The sequence below is a fragment of the Microtus oregoni genome, unplaced genomic scaffold, assembly GCF_018167655.1.
Source record: "Microtus oregoni isolate MIOR12 unplaced genomic scaffold, Mior012 000011F_ref0000422, whole genome shotgun sequence".
NCBI classification, from domain to species: Eukaryota; Metazoa; Chordata; class Mammalia; order Rodentia; family Cricetidae; genus Microtus; species Microtus oregoni.
Window position 1 is genome coordinate 49,674,173 of NW_024543070.1, and position 25,535 is coordinate 49,699,707.

General features: G+C 48.0%; 1 protein-coding gene across 1 annotated transcript in view; it reads right to left on the reverse strand.

The window, feature by feature from the left end:
• Positions 1 to 17,304: 17,304 nt before the first annotated feature.
• Positions 17,305 to 25,535, reverse strand: part of LOC121453446 (transforming growth factor-beta-induced protein ig-h3) — a 30,375-nt gene continuing 22,144 nt past the window's right edge. The window contains exons 10-17 of the mRNA XM_041660236.1: positions 25,187 to 25,332; positions 24,419 to 24,555; positions 23,605 to 23,735; positions 21,119 to 21,243; positions 20,093 to 20,195; positions 19,575 to 19,654; positions 18,615 to 18,639; positions 17,305 to 17,924 (exon numbers count right to left, since the gene is read on the reverse strand). Of these exons, the coding sequence (XP_041516170.1) occupies positions 17,884 to 17,924; positions 18,615 to 18,639; positions 19,575 to 19,654; positions 20,093 to 20,195; positions 21,119 to 21,243; positions 23,605 to 23,735; positions 24,419 to 24,555; positions 25,187 to 25,332 (788 nt within the window). The 3' untranslated portion in view covers positions 17,305 to 17,883. The remainder of the gene's footprint in view (positions 17,925 to 18,614; positions 18,640 to 19,574; positions 19,655 to 20,092; positions 20,196 to 21,118; positions 21,244 to 23,604; positions 23,736 to 24,418; positions 24,556 to 25,186; positions 25,333 to 25,535) is intronic.

Here is a 25,535-nt window from a genome sequence, read left to right on the forward strand (position 1 = left end):
TTTCCTTACCTCTAACATCTTAACAACTTCAGACATGCTTTCTAGTCTAAACTTCCCCAAAGCATTGCCGAACATAAATCTCTAGCCCAGAGAGGGTTCAGGGGTTAAGAGCATGCACGGCTCTTGCAGAGGACCTGCGTTCCATTCCAGCAGTCTCCAGAGGAGGCTCACAGCCACCTCTACCTGTAGCTCCAGGGGATCCAACACCCTCTTGGGGGCTCCACAGGCACCTTCATTCAAGTGTATGTTCTCTCATACAGACATACATATACACAAACACATACATGTCACTAAAACAAAAAAAAGCCCTCCATCCCAGGTTTTTCTGGCGCTTAGATTCTAGCATCCAATGCTCTACTTGAAATGTTCCAGTGATGTTTCAAATTGGGGGAACCAGAACTCTTAACGCCATCCTGCCCACGTTGCCTGGTCTTCCTTGGCCTCCTGCCTCAGGAAGTGACAAGATAGCCCACTTGGTTGCTTATGTCAGACCTTTAGACCCTATCTGCGATTCTCCTCCTCCATTGTCCCACCCCCAGTCAATATATTAATAAGCCCCGTTGGCTCCATTTTTATAACGTGTCCTGAATGAGGTCACTGTTTGTTGCCACTGAATTCTGAGCCACGTGAACCCAGACTCCATCCCCTTTCAGCGGAACCCTGCCAGCCATGCTGCTGGCTCCCCACTTTCCCTTAGCACGGGCCAGCTCATTATGCACCAGAATTGATCTCTTCTGCTTTTCTGTTACAGAAGAGGCAAGAAATAGTTCAAAGCTCCTGGGGTCATACTAGGATACAGACACTAACTGGCTTGGAGGGATACGGGGATGATCTGACTTAATTTGAACCCCTAAATGGGACCTCCCCTGCACACACCCTCAGGATGACTGCAAACACACTGCATCTCAATGCACAGACCTTAGGTGTGTACCTGGTGGGAGGTGGCATAGCGGTGGCTCTCCCTCTGCTCGGCACAGCTCTGACTGGCTACATTCCGTGGCCATTGGTGCGTGGCTCTTCATGTCCCCTCCATCCCAGACTTGAAACAGAAGCATAGAATCATTACTGTAGAAAGGAGAACCACTTGTTCATCCCGGCCACCGGGCTAGCTTAGCCCTGAAATAACCACACGGAAACTATATTAATTAAATCACTGCTTGGCCCAATAGTTCTAGTTTCTTATTGGCTAATTCTTACATCTTTTTTTTTAAAATATTTATCTATTTATTTATTATGTATACAATATTCTGTCTGTGTGTATGCCTGAAGGCCAGAAGAGGGCGCCAGACCTCTTTACAGATGGTTGTGAGCCACCATGTGGTTGCTGGGAATTGAACTCAGGACCTTTGGAAGAGCAGGCAATGCTCTTAACCACTGAGCCATCTCTCCAGCCCTAATTCTTCCATCTTAATTTAACCCATTTCTATTAATCTGTGTATCTCCATGTGGCAGTGGCTTGCCCGGGTAAACTTCAACATGTCTTACTCTGGCTAGGCTCCATGGCGGTTCTCCCTGACTCTGCCCTTCTTCCTCCCAGCATTCAGTTCTGTCTTCCCTGCCTACCTAAGTTCTGCCCTATCAAGAGGCCAAGGCAGTTTCTTTATTCATTAACCAAGACAGAAGGGGCTCCCACACCACATTACTCCACTGTTCTGCGAAGTAGTCACTCTTCCCTTAGGGACAGGTGAGCTGCTTCATGTGGGCTCCTTATGCAGGAGTCCTGCTTCTCAAAGGCTTCCACCACCACTAGGCAGAGCAGTGGGACTTTAAACCTCTTAGATCTAGATCTTAGATCTCTCAGATCTCCTGTGACCTCTTAGATCACAGGAGGGAGGAAGCTGGAGGGTGGGGATGCACTCCAGGAAAACACAAGAGGCCAAGTCTTGCTGCCTCCACCCCATGGCCCAGGGCCCTTGTTTCTTCCTCAGCACTTTCCACTGTAAGGAGACCCTGAATTTAGGGCAGAGCTCCAGCTCAGAGAGGCATGGATTTACTGAGGTTTGCATTTTAAAGATCTTTTGGGGGCAGAAAACTGGCTCAGTAATTAAGAGAACTTGTTGCTTTGGCAGAGGACTTGAGTTCTAGTCCCAGCATCACATAGTGGCTCATAGTTATCTGTAACTCCAGTTGCCTTCTTCTGATGCCTGCGGGCATCAGGCAAGCATGTGTGGCACATACATACATACATACATACATACATGCCAGCAAAACACACACACACACACACACACACACACACACATATATAGGCTAAAATGAAATATTTTTTAAAAGGAGATTTTTTTGGGAACTGTTAAGTCACCCCCTTCCCAGGTCATAACTGATGACCTTGGACAGGTTGGAATTCTGACCTATGACCTCTGGGGTGGGTGTGGCTGGTGGGATGAGGTCTCTTGAGAACCCACTAATTTTGATATCTAGGCCGGAAGTCAAAGTCACCTTCTCCATCCTTCTGTTTGTCTCACCTGTGCTGTGTGCCCAGTGACAAGAACCAGCCTGAGGTAGCAAGGTCAGTGAAAAGGCCACAGCCACGAAGTAAATGAAGTACAGATGCTGTACCAAGTTCTCCTAGGTATAAGGCAGGATGGAAAGATGGAAAATGAAAGAGACGTGGGGAGGGGCCTCTCGCTATGGAGTCTGGTGGAAGACTCTTTGCTAGCTTGAAGTCAAGAATTTCAGCATAATTAACACTAATAGCTGTAAAGCCCGTCTGCACAGAGACGTATCATTTTTACAGAGCGATTTCAAATAAGAATGTTAAAATAGCAAGAAACCCTGCTGAGGGCCCAAGGATGTGTGACCTTCGAGTTTAACCTCATTCTTTCTCCAGCTGTCAGTTTGCAAATGCCTTCCGAGAATCTCACAAGCAAGATTATGATCTTTGCTTGGAGTCAAACCACATCTTCAGTTCCCTTCAGGCAGGAACAGTAAGCCTCCCTTCAGCCCTCTGACCCCTGGCTTTCACCTTCTCAGCAAAATATGAACTAGCAGTGACCGGTCTGCAAAGGAAGCTGACACAGACTGCTGCTAGAGAGGAGGTTTGTGATGATGCTCGGCCATTATAATCTTATCATTATGATTACTGTGATCGGAAGGCCGTGATTGGACCTTGAGGAGAAAGAGAGAACGGGAGAAAGAAGCAAAACAACACACAAAGATCTCAAAACACGATGGGGCCTCAAAGGAAAGAGAGACTTCATTTTAAGATTGAAGGGAAGCTTAATCAATGAGGAAGGATGTGTGTGTGTGGCAGAGGGGGGGGGGAGGGAGGGAGGAGAGGAGAGACAGGGGAGAGAGAAATGAGAGGAAGGGAGATAAAAGGAAGGGGTGTTGTGTGTGTGTGAGAGAGAGACAGACAGAGGTGTGTGTGTGACATAGAGAGAGAGAGAAAAATGAGAGGGAGATAAAAGGAAGGGGGTGTTTTGTGTGTGTGTGTGTGTGTGTGTGTGTGTGTGTGTGTGAGAGAGAGAGAGAGAGAGAGAGAGAGAGAGAGAGAGAGAGAGAGACAGAGAAAGAGAGAAATGAGAGGAAGGGAGATAAAAGGAAGGGGTGTTTTGTGTGTGTGTGTGTGTGTGAGAGAGAGAGAGAGAGAGAGAGAGAGAGAGAGACAGACAGAGAGAGAGAGACAGAGACAGAGAGACAGAGAGAGAGAGAGAGAGAGAGAGGAGGAGGAGGAAGGGAGATAAAAGGAAGGGGTGTTTTTTTTTTGTGTGTGTGTGTGGTGTGATGTTTTGGGTGTGTGTTATGGGGGTGCCTGGGTAGAGGTCAGAGGAGCCTCTTCAGAGAGCAGCCTTCATTTTTGGAACCAAATCTCTGAAAAGTCTCCAAGGATTTGCTGATCATTCCCCTAAACAGAAGCAAGGTCTAACTTTCAGTCTTGTCAGGACAGAAGGATGTTTCATAGCATCTGATTTAGTGCAGCCTTGTAGTGTGGAGGAGCCAGGTGCTGTGGAAGACTAGGGGCTGCGGCCAGGCCATGATTCAGCAGATGGAATCAGACCAAGCTTCATGGAGATGTGGCCTGACTCAGGCTATGGGATCAGGCTTAAAGGTACAGGCCATATTCTAACACCTATCCAATGTACCTCAGAGATCAATCTATGACTTCATTTACTGAAAAATAAAAACTAAGGTCTTTAGACACTGTTTAAACTATGTAAATTCCAAAGTCACCAAAACTATGTAAGGCTATTATTAGGACACTTATATCATTAGCTCTCTCCAGGGACACCCATGTTCACACTTCTGTCTGTAATACTCTTTCCTTCTGTGCCTACAGCAGCCATGCTTAAATCTGTCCAAAGCTTTTCTTAAGACAAAGAAAAGATTTATCTTATTTATGTACGTGTGTGGGTGTGTGTTTATGTGTCTGTGTGTGCATTTGTATATATACATGAATGCCGATAGAGGCCAGAAACGGGCAACAGATTCCTTGGAGTGGAGTTACAGGCATTTGTGAGCTGGGTGCTGGGATCTAAATTCTGATCCTCTGACAAAATTGTATGCACTCCAAACTGTTAAGCCATCTCTCCAGACCCTAAAATATATTTTAAATAAATTCATGCTCCAGCTGGTCAGTGGTGGCACAGGACTTTAATCCTAGCACTGGGGAGGCAGAGGTAAGTTGGTCTCTGAGTTCAAGGCTAGTCTAGTCTACAGAGTGGGTTCCAGGACATTAGGGTTACACAGAGAAACCCTGTCTCTAAAATACACACACACAACCCACAAAAATCCCTACTTTGATTCAGCTTCATACTGACTTGTCTTAAAATTCTTTCCTGTAGTGAAGTTAAGTACACAAATACAGTAATAAAAACTGAATTGGTATCAAGGCAGACAGGAGGATCAATGCAGCTGAAATGGAGACCCAGATATAAGTCCACACACCTATGGATACCAGATTGTTGACAAAGAAACCAAACTTATACAATGGGGGGAAAAGCATCTTCATCAAATGGTGCTGGTCTAACTGGATGTCAGCATGCAGAAGAACGCAAATAGATCTGCACCTGTCGCCCTGCATGAAACTCAAGTCTAAGTGGATCAAACACCTCAACATAAAACCAGAAACACTGAACCTGATAGAAGAGATAGTGACGAACAGCCTTGAACGCACTACTACAGGAGAAAAAGTACTGGATAGAACCCCAAGCACAGGCACTAAGATCAACAATTAATAAATGGAACCTTACGAAAGAACAGCAGCGTACAGAATCAGACCTTCACCAACCCACATCTGACAGAGGGTTAATTTCCAAAATATATAAAGCACTCAAGAAACCAGACATTAGAAAGAAAAAAACTCAAATAAATAATGCAATTAAAAATTGAGGTACAGATAGAGACATCTCAAATGGAAGAGAAATGCAAAGAAATGTTCAACCTTTGTTGTGGAATATTTAACTATGTCAAGGTGTGTGACTAAGGGGAAGACTGGTTTATTTGGTGCCTAATGTGAGGTACAAATGTCTACATAGGTCCTGAGTATTTTCTTTAATTTTGCCAAATACAAATGGACTGTATATTGTAAATGTAATTGTTACTTGATAACTGTTCTTATTGTATCTAATCTTACTATGTTAGAGTTAAAACCTTTCTTTTTATTTAGACAAAAAGGGGAAATAGGGAATATTTAACTATATAAAGAAGTGTGACATTTGTTTATGCCGTGGAATATTACTTTAACTGTGTAAAAGTGGGTTACATTTGTTTCCTTGCCTACCTAAGGCACCTGATTGGTCTAATAAAAAGCTGAATGGCCAGTAGCTAGGCAGGAGAGGGCTAGACATGACTGGTGGGCAGAGAGAATAAGGAGGAAAAAGCTAGACTCAAGAGAGAAAAGAAGGAGGAAAGAACAAGGGAGAAAGAGAAGGTCATGTCTGGGGCCAGAAGCCAAGCAGCTGCTAGCCGGCCAGACATGGAGACAGCAGGAAAATAAGATATACAAAAGTAAAGTAAGGTAAAAAGTCCTGAGGCAAAACGTCAATGAAGAGAAACAGGTTATTAGAGCTAGCAAGAAATGAGCATATGTTCAAACATTCATAACTAATATTAAGTCTCTGTGTCATGATTTGGGAGCTGGTTGGAGGGTAAAAGCAATCTTGGTGAAGGTGTGGTCCCTTCTGTCACTGACCCCCACATAGTTCCAGTACCTTCTTCTGCAGGTGGTGTGATGGGATGTGTGATGCATCTCTTTCTGGAAGACAAGCTTCTTTCCTCTGGGTACCACCAGGCTTCAGACTCTCTGTGTTTTTCTCTGCCAACATGAACTCCCTGAGGGCTTCCCAGTTTCTTGGGGTTCATTGATTCAAACTGAGGAACACAAGTGTCTCTTTAGAGTATTTTTCTTCCTGCCAGGCAAGCCTGGTTACAAGGAGACAATAATTGTAAAGACACCATTTACTATCAAGATAAACAGCTCCGTCTCTGATTCCTAGCACAGAGGCTGCCATCTGGCAGGCATTCCGTACATTACGGGAAGAACGTGTGCCTGCGGGTTTGGAATGACAAACCTGTCCCTTCCTTTCAGAGAGATGCTTTCCTGTTTCCTCACAGGGAAATCCCACAGCTTTCCAGAAATGGGTGTTTAGACCCTAGAAACTGATACATCACATTGAGAGAAAACAAACAAATCAGATGTGTTTTTATCTCTCAGGCAGCTGTTAGTGGAATAGACATCTGGCTTGGCCTGAGCCTCTGCTCATTAAAGCCAGAGTGAAGGACTCCCCCACCCCCACCCAAGAATGTTGCTTTTTTTCATATTTACATAATGATGCCCACGCAGCTGCCTTTGACCTTATCAGGAAGCAGAAACCCAGCTGCACTGGCAGATCTTAGTCTGCTTCCTGCCTCAGGGACTTGGCCCCTGGGAACAAAGCTGAAAAGAGCCAGGCATCCCCTCCAACACAGGCCTTGCTGCTGTCCCAGCAAATGTGTTTCCCCAACCTTGGCTGTGGTTCCCAGGCTTCCTGCAACTCTTAGTGGGTTTCCTGAAACTGTGGGGAATGTCTGATCCAATGGAGCTGAGCAGGGAGCCCCCAAAGTTGTTTTCTAACAAGTCCCTAGGGCAGTGGTTCTCAACCTTCCTGATGCTGTAATTTTTTAACACAGTTCCTCATGTTGTAGTGACCCCCAACCATAAAATTATTGTTACTATGTCATAATTGTAATTGTGCTACTTTTATGAATTGTAATGTAAATGTCTGACATGCAGGATATCTGATATGAGACCTCCAAAGGGGTCACGACCCACAAGTTGAGAGTCACTGTCCTAGGGGATGCTCTTAGTCCCACAACTAGACTTGAGAATGCCCAGTTGTTCTAGGGCAGACCTTCTGAACCTGCTGAGACTTTGGCCTTGACTGTGGCTCCTGGGATCAATGGCATCAATATCACCTTGTGTGAGATGCAACAGTCTCTGGCTCCATCCCAAAGTGATGGCATCAGCATCCTCGTTTTCATGACTTTTAAGAGACATTGAGCTGGAGAGTTTTAAATATACTGAGCTGGGTCTGGGTGTCATGTCATGAGAAAGTAGAATCTGGTGAGGTAGCTTTAGGGGCAGGGAGCTGGTGTGGGAGGTCCTTCTGCGTATGTATTGCTTTTATTGGTTAATGAATAAAGAAGCTGGCTTGGTCTGTGACAGGGCAGAGTAAACCTGGGGAGGGGGAAACTAAATGGATGCTGGAAGAAAGAAGGTGGAGTCAGAGATGCCATGGAGCCACCAGAGGGGAAAGACACGAGCTGCTAGCTGGAACCTTGCCATTGTGGTAAAATATAAAATAATGGAAATGGGTTAATTCTAGATATAAGAGCTAGCTAGCAATACACTTAAGTGATTGGCCAATACGCTTAAGTGATTTAAATAATATAATTTTTGTGTGATTATTTGGGGAGTCTGGGTGGCTGGGAAATGAACAAGAGGCCTCCACCTACAGGGACCTCCATTCTTATCCTTGGTCAGAAGCCAGGGAAGTATTGGGGGCTCTGGTTCCTTGTTATATTTCTTCTTCTACACAGGTGACTGGAAGCTGAGCATGAAGGTTTGACTGAAACTTCTGTCCGTGGACCTGGAATGGGAGAGGTACATAGACTCCCAGATGTAGCCGGACTTTCTTTGAACTGCCAGCTCCCAAATAATAACACAGGGAGTTCTTATTAAATATGAAAGCATGACCTTAGCTTAGGCTTATTCCTAACTAGCTCTTATAACTTAAATGAACCCATTTTCATTAATCTACATTCTGCCATGTGGCTTGTTACCTCTCCTCCATACTGTGCTTCCTATTTCCTCCGCGTCTCACTAACATATTCCTGTCTCTCTGGTTCCTTTCCAGAGTTCCTATATCTGCACAGAAGTCTTACCCTCTCCTGCCTAGCTATTAACCATTCAGCTCTTCATTAACCCAATTAGAAGGTGCCTTGGCAGAGACACATTTGCACAATTTAAAAAAAAGATTATCCCACAACACCCAGAGGTTGGGCCAACTGGACTGACTGGGTCCCCCTGTAGAGTAAAAGGGCATACCCTCACCCTGAAACCAGAGTCAGAAAAAAAAATGCATATTCTGGCCCTGAAACCATAGGCAAAAACCACAATCTACCCCTGACCAACTCAGTACAAAAGACCAACCAATCCCTGAGCAGGAAAAAACAATCAATCTATGAGAATGACATCCAGCCCATCTCTGAGCTTGTCCAAGTTCAGAGACTGAAATCTGACCAATTCCCACACTGAAAATCTTCACTCTGGAAAAACTCTGCCCTAAGAAGCCCTATATAAACCCTGTGTTTATTCAGTTGGGAGCTCCCTTTTCCACCCTGGCAGAGGCAGTCACTCTCCTGGATTCCTCCCTCCCAATAAATCTCTTGAATCAGTTTTGGGTGAAGGCCTTCTTATGCAGGAGTGGACCAGGCCAGAGAAGTAACAAGTAACAATTTTTGCCAGAGCAGAAGACTGCTATATTTCTATGGGGTTTCCCCCTTAGCAGAGAAGAAACACTTTCGCCAGAGCAGAGAAGCTAAGGACATCTCTGCCGGAAATCCCCTCAACAGAGTGGAGCAGAGCTGAGTGGTAGTAGTTTCTCTCTCTCTCTCTCTCTCTCTCTCTCTCTCTCTCTCGTTCTCTCTCTCTCTCTCTCTCTCTCTCTCTCTCTCTCTCTCTCTCTGAGGAGCAGGATTGCTACGTTCCTGCTGCACCGGAATACATAGCAAAAAACACGAATCAGGGGTAGATTGTGTTTTTGGCCTATAGGTATAGCCTGGCTTCAGGATACCTTTCCCTTCAGAGCTGTAATGCTCACCCCCCCCCATGCCTCAGGCTACACAATCCTTATTAGCTCCAGACACCTGTCCTCAGCAGCAACCCATCTTTGGCACACACTCGTACTCTCCAGCTGCGGCACTCACCTCTGACTACAATACACCTTGTGCAAAGCTCATTGCTCTCAGGTGCCTTTCTGTTACTATGAAAAACACCGTGGCTAAAAACAACTTGAAGAGGAAAGGAGTTATTTCAGCCTACACTTCTAGGTTACGGTCAGTCACCGAGGGAAATAGGGTCAGAAACCCAAGGCAACAACCTAGAGACAGGGACTGAAGCAGAGCACATGGAGGAATCCTGTTATGGCTTGCTCTCCCGTGATTCACCCTCACCTAGCTTTCTTATACAGCCCGGAGTACCTGTAACTAGGGATGGTACCACCCGCTGTGGGCTGGGCTCTCTCATGTCAATTGTTAGCTAAGACAAGGTCTCAAAGATACGGCCACGTGCAAACTCATTGAGGGCACTCTTCAATTGAGAGTTCCTCTTCCAAAGTGGCTCTAGGTTGTGTCAACTGGACAGTAAAAGCTGAAGAGCACATTGATCCTCTGTGAAATTCATTCTTCAACTTAATGCGATAGCGGACCCTGAAGCCGCTATGGCTTGATGACCATTGACTCTCTAGGACTCCAGCGCCTGAGTTACTGCCCAGCTGAGGCAGGAAAGCTTAGTTTCATTTTAGGATTTCCTCATCCTTTCCCCACTTCTCTCCCTGTCTCAGTGGTACATGCCTATAATTCCAGAACTTAGGCAATGGAGGCAGGAGGATCAAGAGGAGTTCAAGGCCAGCTTGGCCTAGCTACAGGAAACACAGACTCTGGTTCTATTGTTGTTTGTTTTCATTTTTTCCTTTTGTTGTTTGTTTGCTTGCTTGCTTTAATTCCTAGGCTTCTTCATACAAATGAGACAGGAGCATAATCTGACAAGATGGAGTCTAGAAATCTGTACTTCTAACAAGGCCCCTACGGCTGCAGGATAGAAAGTCATTGTTCTTCACGGTAAAGCCACCAGGGGTGGGATGTACTAGTTGCCTCACAGAATGCCTGCTCCTCATCTCACGCTCTATAAAGTGGAAATTCTCCAAGAGGAGGCTGGTTGGAGTCTCTACTTAAGGTCTTTCTCTCAGACAGGGGCCATGGCATCAACAGAGCTCTTACTGGATGCTCAGAGAGTGAAGACTTCCTGCCAAGGGTCATTGGCCTTGGTGGTAGAATCTAGTTCCTTGTGACTTTAGATCAGAGGGGTCAGTGTCCTCGATGGCTGTCAGCTGGGGACTGCTCACTCCCACTCCAGGCTGCCTGTGTCCCTTCTATCCGTATTCAAACCAGCAACTTTTCTTGGAGTTCTTTGCAGACTTCAGTCTGATGTCCCACTCTGCTACCAACTGGTGCAAACATCTATCTTGAGTGGGCTGTGATATCCAGCCAGCCAGATGATCCCTCTGATGCTATCAGGGGAGCATCACTAACATCCAAAACCACCAGAGTTGCCTTGGAGTTCTTCCTACTCTGATGGGTTTTCTTTTTATTTTGAAGTATACCTGAGCACAATAATGGAAGATGACAGCTGGGGACACAGCCTGGTGGTAGAGTGTTATTTGTTGTGCACAGGCTTGGGCTTTATTTCTATCGTGGGGGTGCAATATGTTTTGGATGGACACATTTTCCTCAAAACACAAATTGAGAAGGAGATCTACATGACCACCAGTGGTAGAATGATAAATATTAAATATTTTCACTTTTTCTTTCTGCGTCCTACATTTTCTAGCATTTTTTTTACAAGAAGAAAGTATAAATTTGGGGGAGAAAAGAGAAAAAAAACCAACTTATCTTCAAAAAGAAAGAGCTCTAATGAGATCTAGGTCTATAAGATGCTATTAAAAAAGGTATGAGATTAACACCAATTTAAGTGGTGTGCTATAGATGTGCGCACAGCTGTGCAGATCAAAGAGACAAAGAGACGGACTGCTGAGAGGTAAGACGGCCGAGGACAAGAAGTCGGAGATGACTGTGTGGTGCAAGGAAAACAGTTTTCATGGATGAAATCAGCTGGGGCTGTGCCTCCCCTGGAAAAAGAATCAAACTCAGAGGGAAGACGAGTTTTAACTCCTTAGAGCAAACAGTAGACAATTATTTTATGTATTTTCATAACTGACAGTTTCCTCCCCTCCATATGGTATATATGAATGTGTGTGCACACATTCGTGTTTGAATATGGCACGAGAGCATGTGCAGAGGTTGGAGAATAGTTTCAGGGGTTGGTTCTCGCCTTCCGTCCTGTCGGAGATAGGGCTTCTGTGGTTTTCTTTGTCTGTTTGTTTCCTGTTGTGTACGCCAGGTTAACTAGCACGCAAGCTTTTGCTGTCTTCACACTCTGTGTGCACATAGGAGATCAGGTGTTATAGACATCTGTGTCTCAGCGTTAATGTGGGTTCTGGGGGTTCAAACTCAGGTCCTTGTGATTGGATAGCAAATGCTTTAACCACTGAGCTACTGTACAAAAACATGGTCCATTTCAGTATGAGGGGCATTTAGAGCTCAGCAATGAATGACAGATGAGCAGAAGGCACGGGCTCCTGTCTTCCTTAGCTAGCGGCTCATCTCACGCTTGCTTGCCAGGACACTCTTTAGTTATCTTAGGGCTGAAAAGTTACAGACCATCAGCTCCATGACTCAGCTCTTGTTTCAGACTAGGGGAGCTAGAGCCAGGAGGATGGAGAATTTGGGGTGGGGAGTAGGAGTGGGGGACTGTAGACAGAAGTTTCTGTCCCACCTGATCCCACAGCCATACAGTCCCAAAGAAACACCGATGCTTATATTAATTATAAACTGATTGGCCTATTGCTCAGGTTTATTACTAACTAGCTCTTATGACTTAAATTAATCCATAATTCTTGTGACTTGATACCTTTTCTCAGTGAGGCATTCTCATCTTGCTTCCTCTGCATCTGGCTGGTGACTGAATATCTCTGCTTTTCCTCTTCCCAGAATTCTCCTAGTCTGGTCACCCTGCCTATACTTCCTGCCTGGCTACAGCATTTCATTAAACCAAAATGAGTGACAAATCTTTACAGTGTACAAAAGCATCATCCCACAGCAAGGGACTGTGCTAGACCAGAAGGAAGGACCACAGCTTCCTGAAGAGCTCAGTCAACGAGGAGTTTGAGGGGCAGGAAAATGCAATTAGGAATATATAAAAACCTCACTTTTGCATCGAGTCATGGTAATGATTGTTTTTGCCCCTTGTGCAGGCTGATGTCTGGCTTCTGTAGAAATGAAGGCAACCTGTCTCACTTCCACTATGCTGAGTCCCCAGCACTCTTTTTTTTTTTTTTGTTTTTTGTTTTGTTTTTCGACACAGGGTTTCTCTGTGGCTTTGGAGCCTGTCCTGGAACTAGCCTAGCTCTTGTAGAACTCACAGAGATCCGCCTGCCTCTGCATCCTGGGATTAAAGACAGATGAGCGCCACCACTGCCCAGCTCCAGCACTCTTATTGTGAAGAGAGGATCATTGTTTTTCAAGCCACTCTCACAACACCCAAAGTATTTTTCTGAAGTTAAACATTTAGTTTAGGGGCTGGAGAGATGGCTCAGAGGTTAAGAGCATTGCCTGCTCTTCCAAAGGCCCAGAGTTCAATTCCCAGCAACCACATGGTGGCTCACAACCATCTGTAACGGGGTCTGGTGCCCTCTTCTGGCCTGCAGCATACACACAGACAGACTATTGTATGCATAATAAATAAATAAATATTTAAAAAAACATTTAGTTTAGGAAGGCAACAAATGGGATTTTACTTTAAGTCATTTACTGGTATAAACTCTGTGATCTCAATGATAAGCAGTTGGCTATTGATAAATGTACTCACTGGTGGGAGAATTTTCTTGCGGGTTTAATAGATAAGCCACTTATAGCATAACCTCACATCCCTTAGTGGCCCAGAATGCCCCATTGGTGTGTTTTCTCCATAGGTGAAAGAGTCCTGGGTGTTCAGTCAAGGTCTTCCATGCCGTCAGCACCTGCAGGGTCCTTCAAGTTCCCTTACTACGATGGAGGCACCATGAACTCTGAGGATGAAGGCTCTTTCTCTTTCCTGCTGCAAGCAAAGAAGCTGGCTTGTGACTGTGTTTGTGCATGCCTGCTGTGCACAGCTGCCCAGTAGAAGGTGCTCTCCACTTGACAAGCACATGATCTGCAGAATTTAGCCAATATAAACTGCATTTAAACCGAGAATGGTGGCCCATGACTGTAATCTCAGCACCAAGGGGTATCTACCCAGTATTCTGTATCCGTCCTTCCCACCCGGGGAAGTAGCTGTGCTCCGCTCAGCTTGCTGGAAACAGCAGGGTTTGTTCTCATCCTGTGTCCCGAGGATCCCTGAAAACTCAAGGGCGCTGCTTCCTTGAACTTCAATTATTGACACATGGCTCTCAAGAAGCTGTCGGGACCGCAGGCGCCAAAGACTGAGAGGAAGAGGAGTTTTCCCATCTGTTCATGCAAAAACCTCATTTCTGCCCAAATGAGGGCATTTAATCAGAAGTCCTTCTCTGCTACTTCCAAATCTCAGAACTTCCTGGAAATTAAAGCAGGGCGCGTGGGGGTGGGGGGTTGTTGGCGAGGATGGCGGGCAGGGAGGATTCTGGGAATGTGTAAGAGCCACCTACCTTCTCCAAAGGCCCCAGCAGTGTGGGTGTGAAGAGTGTACAGGAATGGGCAGACTAACAATCGGTGGTTTCTCTGAGAAGGGTGTCATGGAGTCCCACCTTCAGCTAACCTTCCACCTCTCATACAGGACAGTACCTCTCCAGAGCATGCGCAGCTGGAGGTGGGGGCGGCGCTGAATCCCAGGCGAGGGTCTGTGAATTCTCCCAACCCTCTACTAGGGAGTGTTAATAGACTCATTATTATAGACCCAGGGTCGGTTTTGTTTTCTTTGTTTCTACTCCATGGTGGTCATGGGCTGCATTTACTTCACGGAAGAGGAGTGCAGTTGTTCCTGGCTGGAATTCTGTCTCAGACCCTTTAGGCGCTAGTGTGCTGTGGGTGTGAGAGCAGAGTGTGGGTGTGGGGAGGATTTGGGGTGTGTGGGGTTGGTGTAGGGGATTCCAGGGCCCTGTCTTGTGAGTGTCTTTCCATACTTGCCAGGCGTGAACGATCTGAATGGCCCCGTTTGACTTCTGTGGGTGGGGCACTGGGCCCACCCTTCATTCCAGGGCCGTCTTTCCTGGCTTCGAAACAGATCTGAGCACAATGTTCCATGCAGCTCTTCAAAAGCCCAGTGTTGAATGGCGGTTCCTTCACAGAGGTGTATCCCTCTGTCTTTCGTAGCACTGGCGCGCTGCTGAGGTCCCGCGACTGTGGCTGCTCCCCCACCCCAGTCCCTCGGTGGTGTGGTAGCGAATTACAGTCAAAGAGATGCAGCAGAGATTCAGCCTGCTGGGGAAGGGTGATCTCAGGACGGTCGGGTCCCCTTTGCCTGTGCCTGGCTTGCTCAGGACTGGCTGGGCCATGCTTCTCTTGGCTTCCTGAAGACAGCAGCAAGAGGCAGAACCCCTTCTCCTTCAACCTCTGTCTCCTCCCCGGACTGAAAGGCTCAGGCGCCTGGACTCAGGTGAAGCCTGTGCAACTTCTATCCTATTTGGGCTGCTCTTGGCCTTGGATGTACAAAATCCCAGGAAACAGCTAGAGGCAGATTCCTCAGCCTTAGGAGGCCAGCCTCCAGGTGGCAGCACACGTTTAAAGCTGAGCCTGAGCTTTAGAGAAACCAGCACGTGGGTGGAGGGCAGAAAAGTCTCAAGTTAAGATCCCCACAGAGGGCTCTGAGCACCTAGGGCTGTAGCCACAGGAAGACTCTGGAAGAGAGAGTTTAGGGAAGAGTGGAATCCTTACTAGAAGGGTTGAGGCAAGGATGTGGAAAAGGCAAATGGCGAAAAGGAGGGGAAGGATTTAAACACTGGTTGGCATTTGGCATTTTTAAGGAATCCTGTGGGAGGTTTTATTTTAAATACCTCTTCAAGATTTCTTTTATTATTCTATGTGTATAAGTGTTTTTGCCTGCATGTATGGATGTGCACCATATGTGTTCCTGGTGCCTATGGAGGTCAGAAGACAGCAGAAGAGCCCCAGGGAATGAGAGTAATGGATGGTTGAGAGCCACTGTGTAAGCGCTGGAAACCTCCTGGGTCTTCTATAAGGGCAGCCAGTGCTCTAGACTGCTGAGCCATCTCCCCAGCGCAGAGTTCTATTTACAATGTAATGGGTTTTAAGAGTTAGGATAGCCATCCCTTTGGGTTCCACTGGAATCGTGGATATTGTGTGTACACAAAGTCCACAGCTGCAGGACACCCAGCAAGAGCAAGGTCACCACAGTCCCAGGCCAGGGGACTGCCCAGGAGGCCAGATGAGCAGGCCAGAGCTACGGGGAAGCAACGGGACTGGCAAGGCCCAGGGCTGTGTCTCACCTCTCAGCATACTGTCTCCCCGAGCCCCGAGCCCTAAATTTTACAGTCAGTCACCCCAGCCCCTCTCAGTACCCCCCACTCTGGTTACAGTGGTTGTTCCAGGCCATCCATTCCTCCCACCCCCACTTCCTCAGGTTCCTTTATCATCTGTCACAGAGCTAAGGGGCTGTGTTTCCGTGTTCCCTCATGTCATCGTCAGGGTCATTAGCTGAGTGACCGTTCTCTTTTCCACCTATAGGGAAGCTTCATGGTGACAAAGCTGTACCTGTTACCCGGGACCTAAGGTGGATGCTTGTGACTCTCAAAAGCTATCTGTGCTACCTGTGCACATGAGGAATGAGTGACTTTTTTTTAAGAAAATAAAAAAGGATTTATTTTTAATTGTATGCATGTGTGTGGGGTTATGTACACGTAGGCACAGGTGCCCACAGAGGACAGAAGAGGGTACTGGACTCCCTGGAGCTGGAGTTATGGGTGTTTATGAGGTGTAGGACATGGGTGCTGGGGACCCAACTTGGGTTCTCCTACCACTGAGCCTTCTGCCCATCCCCCTGGACAGTCAATTTTAATAGACTGATACAATATCTTTCTTTAGATTTAAAAGTATGTAAGAGGAAGGCCTTCCTGCCTCATCTATCAGTCTAGTCCCAGAACTGACTGGTGTTATGCTTTAGCTACGTGTGCGTGCGCGTGTGTGCATGCACAACTGTGCGTGCACAAAGTATGAACAGGGCTGTCTCATTCTCCAGGGGAGCAGGCTGCCTTCAGGAAAGACCCACGCGATGGATGCAAGGATCTTGAGCTTCCCAGAAGGTATAACAATAAGGACATGACACTGTGTGGTACTCTATAGACCATGTCTTACCTTACCCTCACACCCACAAATATCTAACCCAGGAAGCAGGTCACCACCCTGATACATAGAAGGCTCAGGAAGCTAAAGCACTCTCCCAATCACATAGTGCTGACCCCAGAGTACCAAGCACATCTGGATGGTACAGGCTGAGGGAGCAGGAAAGAGATCTGAACAAGGGTTGGCTCAGAAGGCGGAGCCTGGGAAATGTGGACTAGCTCTCTTGTCAGATACTGGTCTCTGAGCCAGGAGATGGGCTCCAGCATCAGTCTGGCTATTGTTGTTGTTACCAATATTCTTTCTGTCCCAAGTACCCATCTGATCCCTTGAATGATAGGTCTGTGTGGGAAAGACCAAGTCGTCAAAAGTCCAAAACAAAGAGGGCAGCTCATCCCTGAAAGGAAAAGGTTTCAGAGAAATACAGTGCTGGGTGATATGAAAACTGAGGTCTTAGGAGTAGGCAGAAACAAGAGCAGCCCAGGCTTAGCTTACACCCGCACAAGCTGCCTGGGCATCCAAGGGCCAATTGCTGAAACTGTACCAATTAACCACCCTCAGGGTTCCTTGCTGAACTGCTCTTGGGAAGACTCAGACATGAAGTAATTTGCATGTTCCGAGGAGCAGAACAGAACCCATCCCCAATATCCAACCAGCATACAGATATATATCTCTTTGGTTTTATTATCACAAACACACCATGGCTCCATCACACCCAGGAAATTTGCATTCTACATGTTCTATACACCCTTTCTTTTCTACCTGGGCAGGGCCATATAGAAGTGTCCAAGCCATGTGTGGATACAAGACATGTCTGACAGGAACAGTTCAACTCATAGCTTATAGTGATACCATTTCTCCGGCTGTACAAGAGCTTTACAGAAACATGCCAGGGCTCCCAGAATGCCGAGCCGCTTGATTCACATTTGTGAGCTCTGCAATGCTGCAGCTCCCTTTGTTCAGGCCCTCTGCACAGTCAGAAAAGTCCACGCTTGGGAGAGGTCCTTTCTGGACATCAGAGCCAGGTAATCTGTGTATTCAGTGGGTCAACAACCATGCTTAGAGGGACCGAAAGCTAAAAAGAGCCCATTTCTCCTCCACCCCCTCTCTACCCGTCCAAGGCTCAGATCTCAATACGGTGCTGCCCTTGTAGGTTGAAGTGTGATATTTGGTTTCAAAAACATCCAACGGTCTCTTTGACAACCCGGGAGAAACTGGCAGGGAGCTGCTGCAGTACACACCTCGCTGGTCCTGCTAGTGCTTCATCCTCTCCAGTAGCCGCTGATAGACAGGAGCTGCAAAGAAGAAGCACGAAAAGCCGGTAAAATGCAGGGGTCCCACCGTCGTCTGCTGTGCCACCATCTGTCTGGGTGCTTAGTCTTTCTATCTTGGGGATACCAGAGGATGAGCCTGGAGCCACATGCATGCATGGCAAATGCTCTCACAGTGAGTGACATCCAGGCCCTCTTTTCTCTTATTCTTGAGACAACGTCTTGCCAGATTGATCAGATAGCTTTGAACTCACTCTGTAGCCTATCTAGGCCTTACTTTTGCAACCCTCCTGTCTCAGACTACCAAGTAGTTGGGATCTCCTGAGGCTGTGAGGCCTCCCTCTGCCATGTTCTCCTGTTCAGGTACACAGCTGGGGCTTTGGGGTTTGTGGAACTTCATGTCTTACTCAATAGTTGATCTTTTGGGTTTTTCTTCATCTGTCATCTTGGGATGTTTTTCTCAGTGTGGGGGCCTGCCAAGGCCTGTGTAATCTTCCCAGGCTCCCTGAGGCCAAAGCCACATTCAGCCCGACCCCACTATCTTCATGTTACAGAGAAGGAAACTAGATTGCCTGTCTGACCCCAGTTGACCCTGCTGCTCTGACCCTGAGGGCCAGTCTTCTCTTACTGCATGTGATAACATATGGCAGGTTGGCTCTGCTAGGGACTGTCGGGCTCATTAGCCCAGAGGGGACAGCAGACCCAGACACTTACCGAGTCGCACGGACCTCTGGGCAGCCTGAAAGGACAAACACACGCAGGTCAGGCTTTCTTTTCATCATTTTTTTCTTTCCGGCCCCTCCGTCTCTGTCTTTCCCTCTGTATCCACCCTCATTCATCCTTCTTTCCTTCCTTCCTTCCTTCCTTCCTTCCTTCTTTCTTTTTTTTTTCCAGCCAGGGTCTCTCTATGTAGCCCTGGCTGGTCTAGAACTTGTGGTGGTCCTCCAGGGAGGGACTGCAGCCGCATGTCATGCCTAGGGCGTGAGGTTTCCAGTACATATCGTCGTTAAATCTGCATATGGGGGGGGGTCTTTGCACCTTGTCATCTCTACACCAAACAATTGCTGAAGCGGGGGAGAGAAAGGGAAAAGTGGAACCCACGGTCCCCAAAGAGCCCCCTCAGTGAGCTCAGTGGCCCTTGGCTGTACCAGGCTTCTTTCAAACCAGGTCTTATGTAGAGGATAGACATTCCTGGGGGATTGCAAGTTAGGCTTTTCCACTGAGATCAAAGCTTAGAGTTGTGGGGAGTGGGGGTCAGCTAGGGCATCTCCCAGAAGTAAGAGTTCAGAGCACTTGTGGAGGAGATCTCTCTTCAAAAGTGGAGGGCCATGTTCGAACTCCAGCCTCCAGAGTCAGGACTCCAGCCTGAAGTCTCTTCTCTTGAAACCAAAGCTTTAGTAACATACAGAGGATCCCTCACCACACCCTAAGCTGACAGGGGGCCCAGCAAGGAAGCTCAGTAAGAGAGAGATGCGGGGTGAGGCAGGCAGGGCTGAGGCCAGGGAGCCCAGTTCCACATACACAGAGGATAGGCAAGTCTCAGAAAATGAAGACTCATTCAGAGGCCTGGCAGCCAACCTGCTACAGGCATGAACTCGGGGTGCGCTGCCCCCATTGGCAAGGTGGGTCTCAGGGCTGCTCTCCTCAGCCATGCTTACTGGTACCCTTACATACCCTAGAATATGCCGATGCCTGTTTGAAGATTTCAAGAGCGGAGTCCGCCAGCTCATCTCCCCGTTCCTGTGGTCGGTTGGCTAGGGAGAAAGAGAAGCCCACTGTCTGCTATCACCATTTCGATGGACACACAGCTGGGCCCTGTCTGCCACCCGTGTCCCCATGTAAACACACAACCACGCCCTGTCTGCCACTAGTGTCCATATATACATACACAGCTGGGCCCTGTCTGCCACCAGTGTCCTCACGCACACACAGCCTGGCCCTTTCTGGAACCAGTGTCACCATGCACACACACATACACATCTGGGCCTTGTCTGCCACCAGCATCCATGTAAATACACACGATGCAAAATGTCAGCGTTGGGGTAAGACAGCAGGCAGCTCACTAAGAAATAGGCCCTCGAGTTCTGTAGTATGTCGTCTGGGAACCATAACTCCTGATGCACTTTTCCCTCGGCCCCAGGGAGGCCGTGCTTGTGGCCATTATTCGTGAGGAGCACAGATTAGGATCTCACCTGGCAGCTGCAGAACACTGTTGATGGCATGGACCACACCATTTGTGGCCATGATGTCAGTTTCGGCAACAGGTTCCTTATTGACGCTCACCACATTGTTTTTCTAAGAGAAGAGACAGCCGTTGTTAGATGCGGAGCCTACTGGCTTTGCTCGTTCTACAGGCCCCTGCTGACCACACACCCGCTCTGTGCATGGGCAGCAGGGCTTCTCCAGGGAGCAGCGGCCCTTGCTCTCTGCAGACTTCCACTGCCCTATGGAGGCTCAGCGCGATTAGGATTCTTGCCCTCACCCAATGTGGGGCAAGGATGGCGCTTGTCTCTTAATGGAAGTGGGAGCTGAGGTGCAAGGAAGGCCACACAGCTCCTTGAACTACATAGGTGGGGATGTCTCCTCGGGGCAAATGCTTTCCTGAACAGCCCATGTGCCTATGACAGACAGGATCCCAACACATGGAACTGAGTCCCAAGAGACCCTGAGTGACTTCAAGTTAAACAGATCTCTCCCAGCCTTCCTCCCATGGTCTCCAAGGAACTGGTGAGCAAGGGACACCAAAGATCCAGAGACTGGAGCAGAGAGCCACCAGCTCCTATCCACACGGATGGCCTCTGCTGAGTCAGGCTGGCTATGTTCTCATCTGAGGTAGAGACACCCTGAACCCAGCTCCAAAGCTGAGCGGTACCATCACCACAGGGCGAGAGATGGCACCCAGAGCAGAATCAGGACAAAAGGAAGACGCCAGCCACTGAACAGGTCGTGAGTGCCTGGCTTTGGGGACCACTTCCCACTTTCTAAGGAGCTTCTTCACAATCCACGTCAGATGCCCGATTGCCCTGAACATCTGGAAGTTCCTACACACATCTATAGATAATCTTTCTTGGTGTCCCTTGGGCGCTTCTCTTTTCTCTCTTTCTTTGGACAAACCACACTCGAAGGTTCGATTAGCATCTTAAAAATTGTGTGCACGGTGAGGCGTGTCCTAGAGACTTCATGGCAGCACACAGCCAACCTTTCCCTGGCACACTCACCGAGCTGACTTCCAGCTTGTCCCCTTGGAGAGACTTCAGCCGCACCAGGGCCCCGATACCTCCACTAACCAGGATCTCGTCTCCAATGTGGTATTTCAGGATGTTGGTAAGTTCCTTGGCATTTGCTGTAAGATGGTAGAAGAAGGGGACACTGTTATGCACAAGGATGGCGACTGGCGAGGTTAAGGGACAAGAGAAGATAGCGGTGGTTTGTTCTGAGCAGGACAACTCATTGAACAAGCAGAAGTGTGTACCGAGTGCCCACTGTGTGCACAGCCCACGACCCACTATCAATCTAAAGGTCAGCAGACAGCCCTGTCTGTGAGCTGGCCCTGGAGCTAGCAGGCGGCTGGGTTAAGCAGGATTCCATGGCAGCTGAGGAGTTAATCCATACTCCTCTATGCGTATGACTCATGCTTCCATGAGCTAAATATTTGCCTGGAAAGCCAGGGACCTTTCCAGCATCGGCATCTGGGATGCCTCATCATTGACGTGGCTCCTGCCGACTATAACACAGTAGTGAAATATTTACACATTATGCCCTCAAGTGCATTTTCTGCTGGAGTTAGCTATTTCCTGGAGGGAGGACTTGAAAGAATCAACAGCTGTGCTTTGGAGGAGCCACGGAGCCGATGAGGTCAGGGCCAAGGCAGTTTTCTCTCTGCAGCATCCTTCCTCCTCGGCACATCCCTTCCAAGTCGCATCAGTTTCTCTGCCAACTGGACCAGGCACCCGATACCTTTCCCAAGTTACATGAGAGGCAGCACAGACATCTGCCAGCTACCCTCTGGTCCTGATCCTTCCATAGACAGCCAGTGGCTTATTTCCCCAGGGCTTATGAGTGGCTGTTCCCAGGATCAAGAAACCCAGAGGAAAATTGAAAACAACTCAGAGAGTTCATCTGGTTAACGACACATCTATGTTGTGCTGGTGTGGGATTCCCCTCTGTATGCTGTGAATATGTTTTGTTATCATTGGTTAATAAAGAAGCTGGTTTGGCCTATGGCAGGGCAGAATATAGCAAGGCAGGAAATCCAAGCAGAGATAGAGGAGGAAAGAAGGCGGACTCAGGCAGACATGTAGCTGCCCAAGAAGTAAGAGATAACAAACCATGAGCCTCGTAGTAAAATACAAAATAATAGAAACAGGTTAATTTAAGATATAAGAGTTATCTAGAAATAAGCTTGAGCTGTTGGCCAAACAGTGTTGTCATTAATATAGTTTCTGTGTGATTATTGGGGTCTGGGCGCCTGGAAAACTAAAGCTCAGCCACCTGTAAGGGTCTCTTGAACATCTACATTGAAGCTGGTAAGAGATCCCCTCCCACAAAAATATGGCCCGGAGGTGCAAAGTCAAGCCAGTCCCCTGGAGTCACCAGGGCCACTCTTCCTCCCTCGGGGATCATTTATCCTCCCCATAGGACTTGAGGGCTGTTTAGGAAACTTTCCCCACACCCCCTCCCGGACCTTGCATACAGCTGAACATGAGGAAACTTGAGCAGGCACAGGCCACCTGGGGGAATAATCCCTTCTTAGAAGGCTGAGAGAGGATGGGACATTTATGTGCAGACTGAACTTCTCTCCTCTTCTCAGGAACCTGCGTCAGCAGAACAGACACAGGCATGCACTTGGCAATCGGGAAAATTAAACAGGACACACACTTAGTTCCTTGATGACTGCAACCTGAGCCTTCTGTTCTCCCGCAGGAAGGGAGGCATAAACTGTGTTTGTTCTGAGTGAGGTTGGCTAAGCTGCTTCCTTGCACTCCTTTCTTCCTCCCCTGACCACCTTCCTGGGAGGGTGGGTATACATCGGAGGTAACGCCCATCACCCCATCCCATCTCCCTGTCCCCACCACTATTAATGGAACATGTGTGCCTTGTCCCGTGTGCCACATTTAATCCGTATCATAGTGAGTCTGGGACTGTTGCCAACCTCATTTTTCTAAAGGGGAAACTGAGGCTCAGAGAAGTTCAGCAGCTCACCAGAGCTCACTTGCACCACCACCCTCAGCTGAAGTTGCCCAAGACGGACTTTCCATCTCTGAGGACATTTAATGCAGTTCTGTCATCACAGCTCCCCAGCAGAGAGCACACACCTCAGCGGCTCATTTCTTGCTTGCTTGGCACCGTGTCTAAGAAAACTGAGTGGCATCACCTCTGCCCTCCTACATCCAGCTGAAAGTCAACTGGCCCAAGGGAGGAAAGAAGGAAGGGGCATTCAGGACCCCTCTTTGCCATGGCTCCGTCACAACCACAATTGGCTCTGGTGTTTTCTGTGTCCTTTGTCCCGAGTCTCCCTGGCCCCTGCCCTCACCCCACCCTTTTCCACTACTGTCACCATTTGCTGTCCCCTTAATTCTGCTCATGTGTCCACAACATGGCCTCATCACTAAGTCCCTTTGCCCTGCATCTCTCGTTTCCTGCCATGGCTGGGACTGACTGCTATTTCAGGGAAATGGGAATAGCTGTTTAAACTGCTCTTTACCCAAGAGTTTGTTCAGTTCTTCTGGAGGCATGGCTTGGAAAGCTTCATTTGTGGGAGCGAAAACAGTGTAGACCCCTTCCCGGTTGAGGGTCTCCATCAGCCCTGCAGACTGGATGGCGGCTACCAGCATGCTGTAGACAAACAGAGAAGATGAGTTTGCTTTCCGTGGCGTCTCCCGATGCAGAGGGAGACCGTGTACTTTACATCTTTCCAACGAGAATGAATGTCATACACAGGGAATATGGGCAGAGGGAACAGAGGGAGGAGAAAGGTGGGACTTGGTATGGCTGTCCCTGAGCCTGGCAGAGTCGGTGTCTGCTGAGTGTGACCCTGCAAAGCCAGGGGCCCAGTCTCCCAGCCCTTGGGCAGGCAACTGAAGCCAGTGCCCAGGAAACCCTTGGCTTGACAGCACTCACTGGAGAGCTAGCAAGTTGGAGACAGAAGGATCAAGGCAAGGAAGTAAAGGGACATGGTGGCTTCAGTAGCCTATAAATAAAATGCAGAAAGAGGAAAACACAACAGGTCCTTAACACCTGTGCCCTCAGCTCACTGGGGACTTTCTGGTGTGAGTGACACCCTTGTGTAGTAATAAGAACGTTTCCCCTTACAATGGGTATGAAGAATATACCGCCAGCAGGAGCCCTGCTTCCCAATCTAAGGTTTCAAGGAGACCCTCATTCTCACCACACCCCAAACATGGAAGATCACACCAGTATGTCACTACATTAGGTCACCCCCTGGGAAGTTGGATAAAATAGATAAGGGCCAGCATGACCACTTGACGAAAGCCTAGCCCTGGGATGAGACTGGTTACCTGAAACGATTGTCCCCCTTCAAGACATCCATAACGGTCCCCACTGGGGGAGTTAGCATCCGGTCCATGGTGAACAGGGTCCCATACCGTCCCCTCTTGTCATGGGCAGCGATGCAGCTGTTTTCAATGCATAGGCTCTGCAGAGAAGAGGGGGAGAGAAAGGGAGATGATTATCCCCTCAGGCAGGGGTCTCCAGATTTGTTCCAAGCCAGTTGCAATGTCATCGCCCACAGAAGTGTTCCACAAGGAAGAGTGGCTATAGGGGTTCTTAAAATTGCATAAGGACTCCGTGACAACATCAGTCTCACACGAGGTCCATTGACAAAGATCAAATAGGCAGACAAGAGGTAGCTGACTGGTTGATTTCACCGGTCACTGGACATCTTTGGCCAAATGGTCCTGTTTGATCCCAGGCCAGGAGCAATCCCTCCTGTTTGATATGGGAAGGTCTTGGATCAAAGAGGTCTGAGCTTCATGGGGCTTCTCTTGGCACAAGCCTGGGAAGACTCAAAGCCTCCATGCCCCTTCCCCCTTGTCCATGCTGCTGAGCCCCAGGTAGCCCCAGTGCTCAGCAATTCAGTTAGGTCTGAGCCTTATTCTCCAAGTCTGCAGGAAAGGAAGTGCCAGCTAGTATCCTGCCCTCTCCAGAAACTACTTCCCCTTTAGTAGAAGCCAGTTCTTACATAAGTTCCTGGCTATTGAGGACTTTAAAAAACAATTGTAGATTTGAAGCCAAAGAAGGGGTGTGAGTAAGGTCCTAGAACTTACGTTTCGATAAACAAAAACTCGCAGCTTTTTGCCACCCAGGGTATCTAATGTCTGTCCGTGGTACAAATACTTGGAAGCCAGCTGTTCTTTGACCATGTGGTTCAGAAGCAAAGTCTTCATTTGGGCATCGATGTGAGGGGCACCATCTGCAAGCGAAGGGTGCACAGAGATGAAGTGGAGGATGAGGCACATATAGTAGAAAGAAAGCCCATCCCCTCCTGGTTTGGAAATGGAGACAGAAAATAAGTGTGACTGCCAAAATTCCTTAACATTTGGCCTCTATTATAGAAAATAAAATAGGTCTAGGCACTGAGGGTGTTTGTATTTTTGCCCTCAGTCAGGGGAGAGG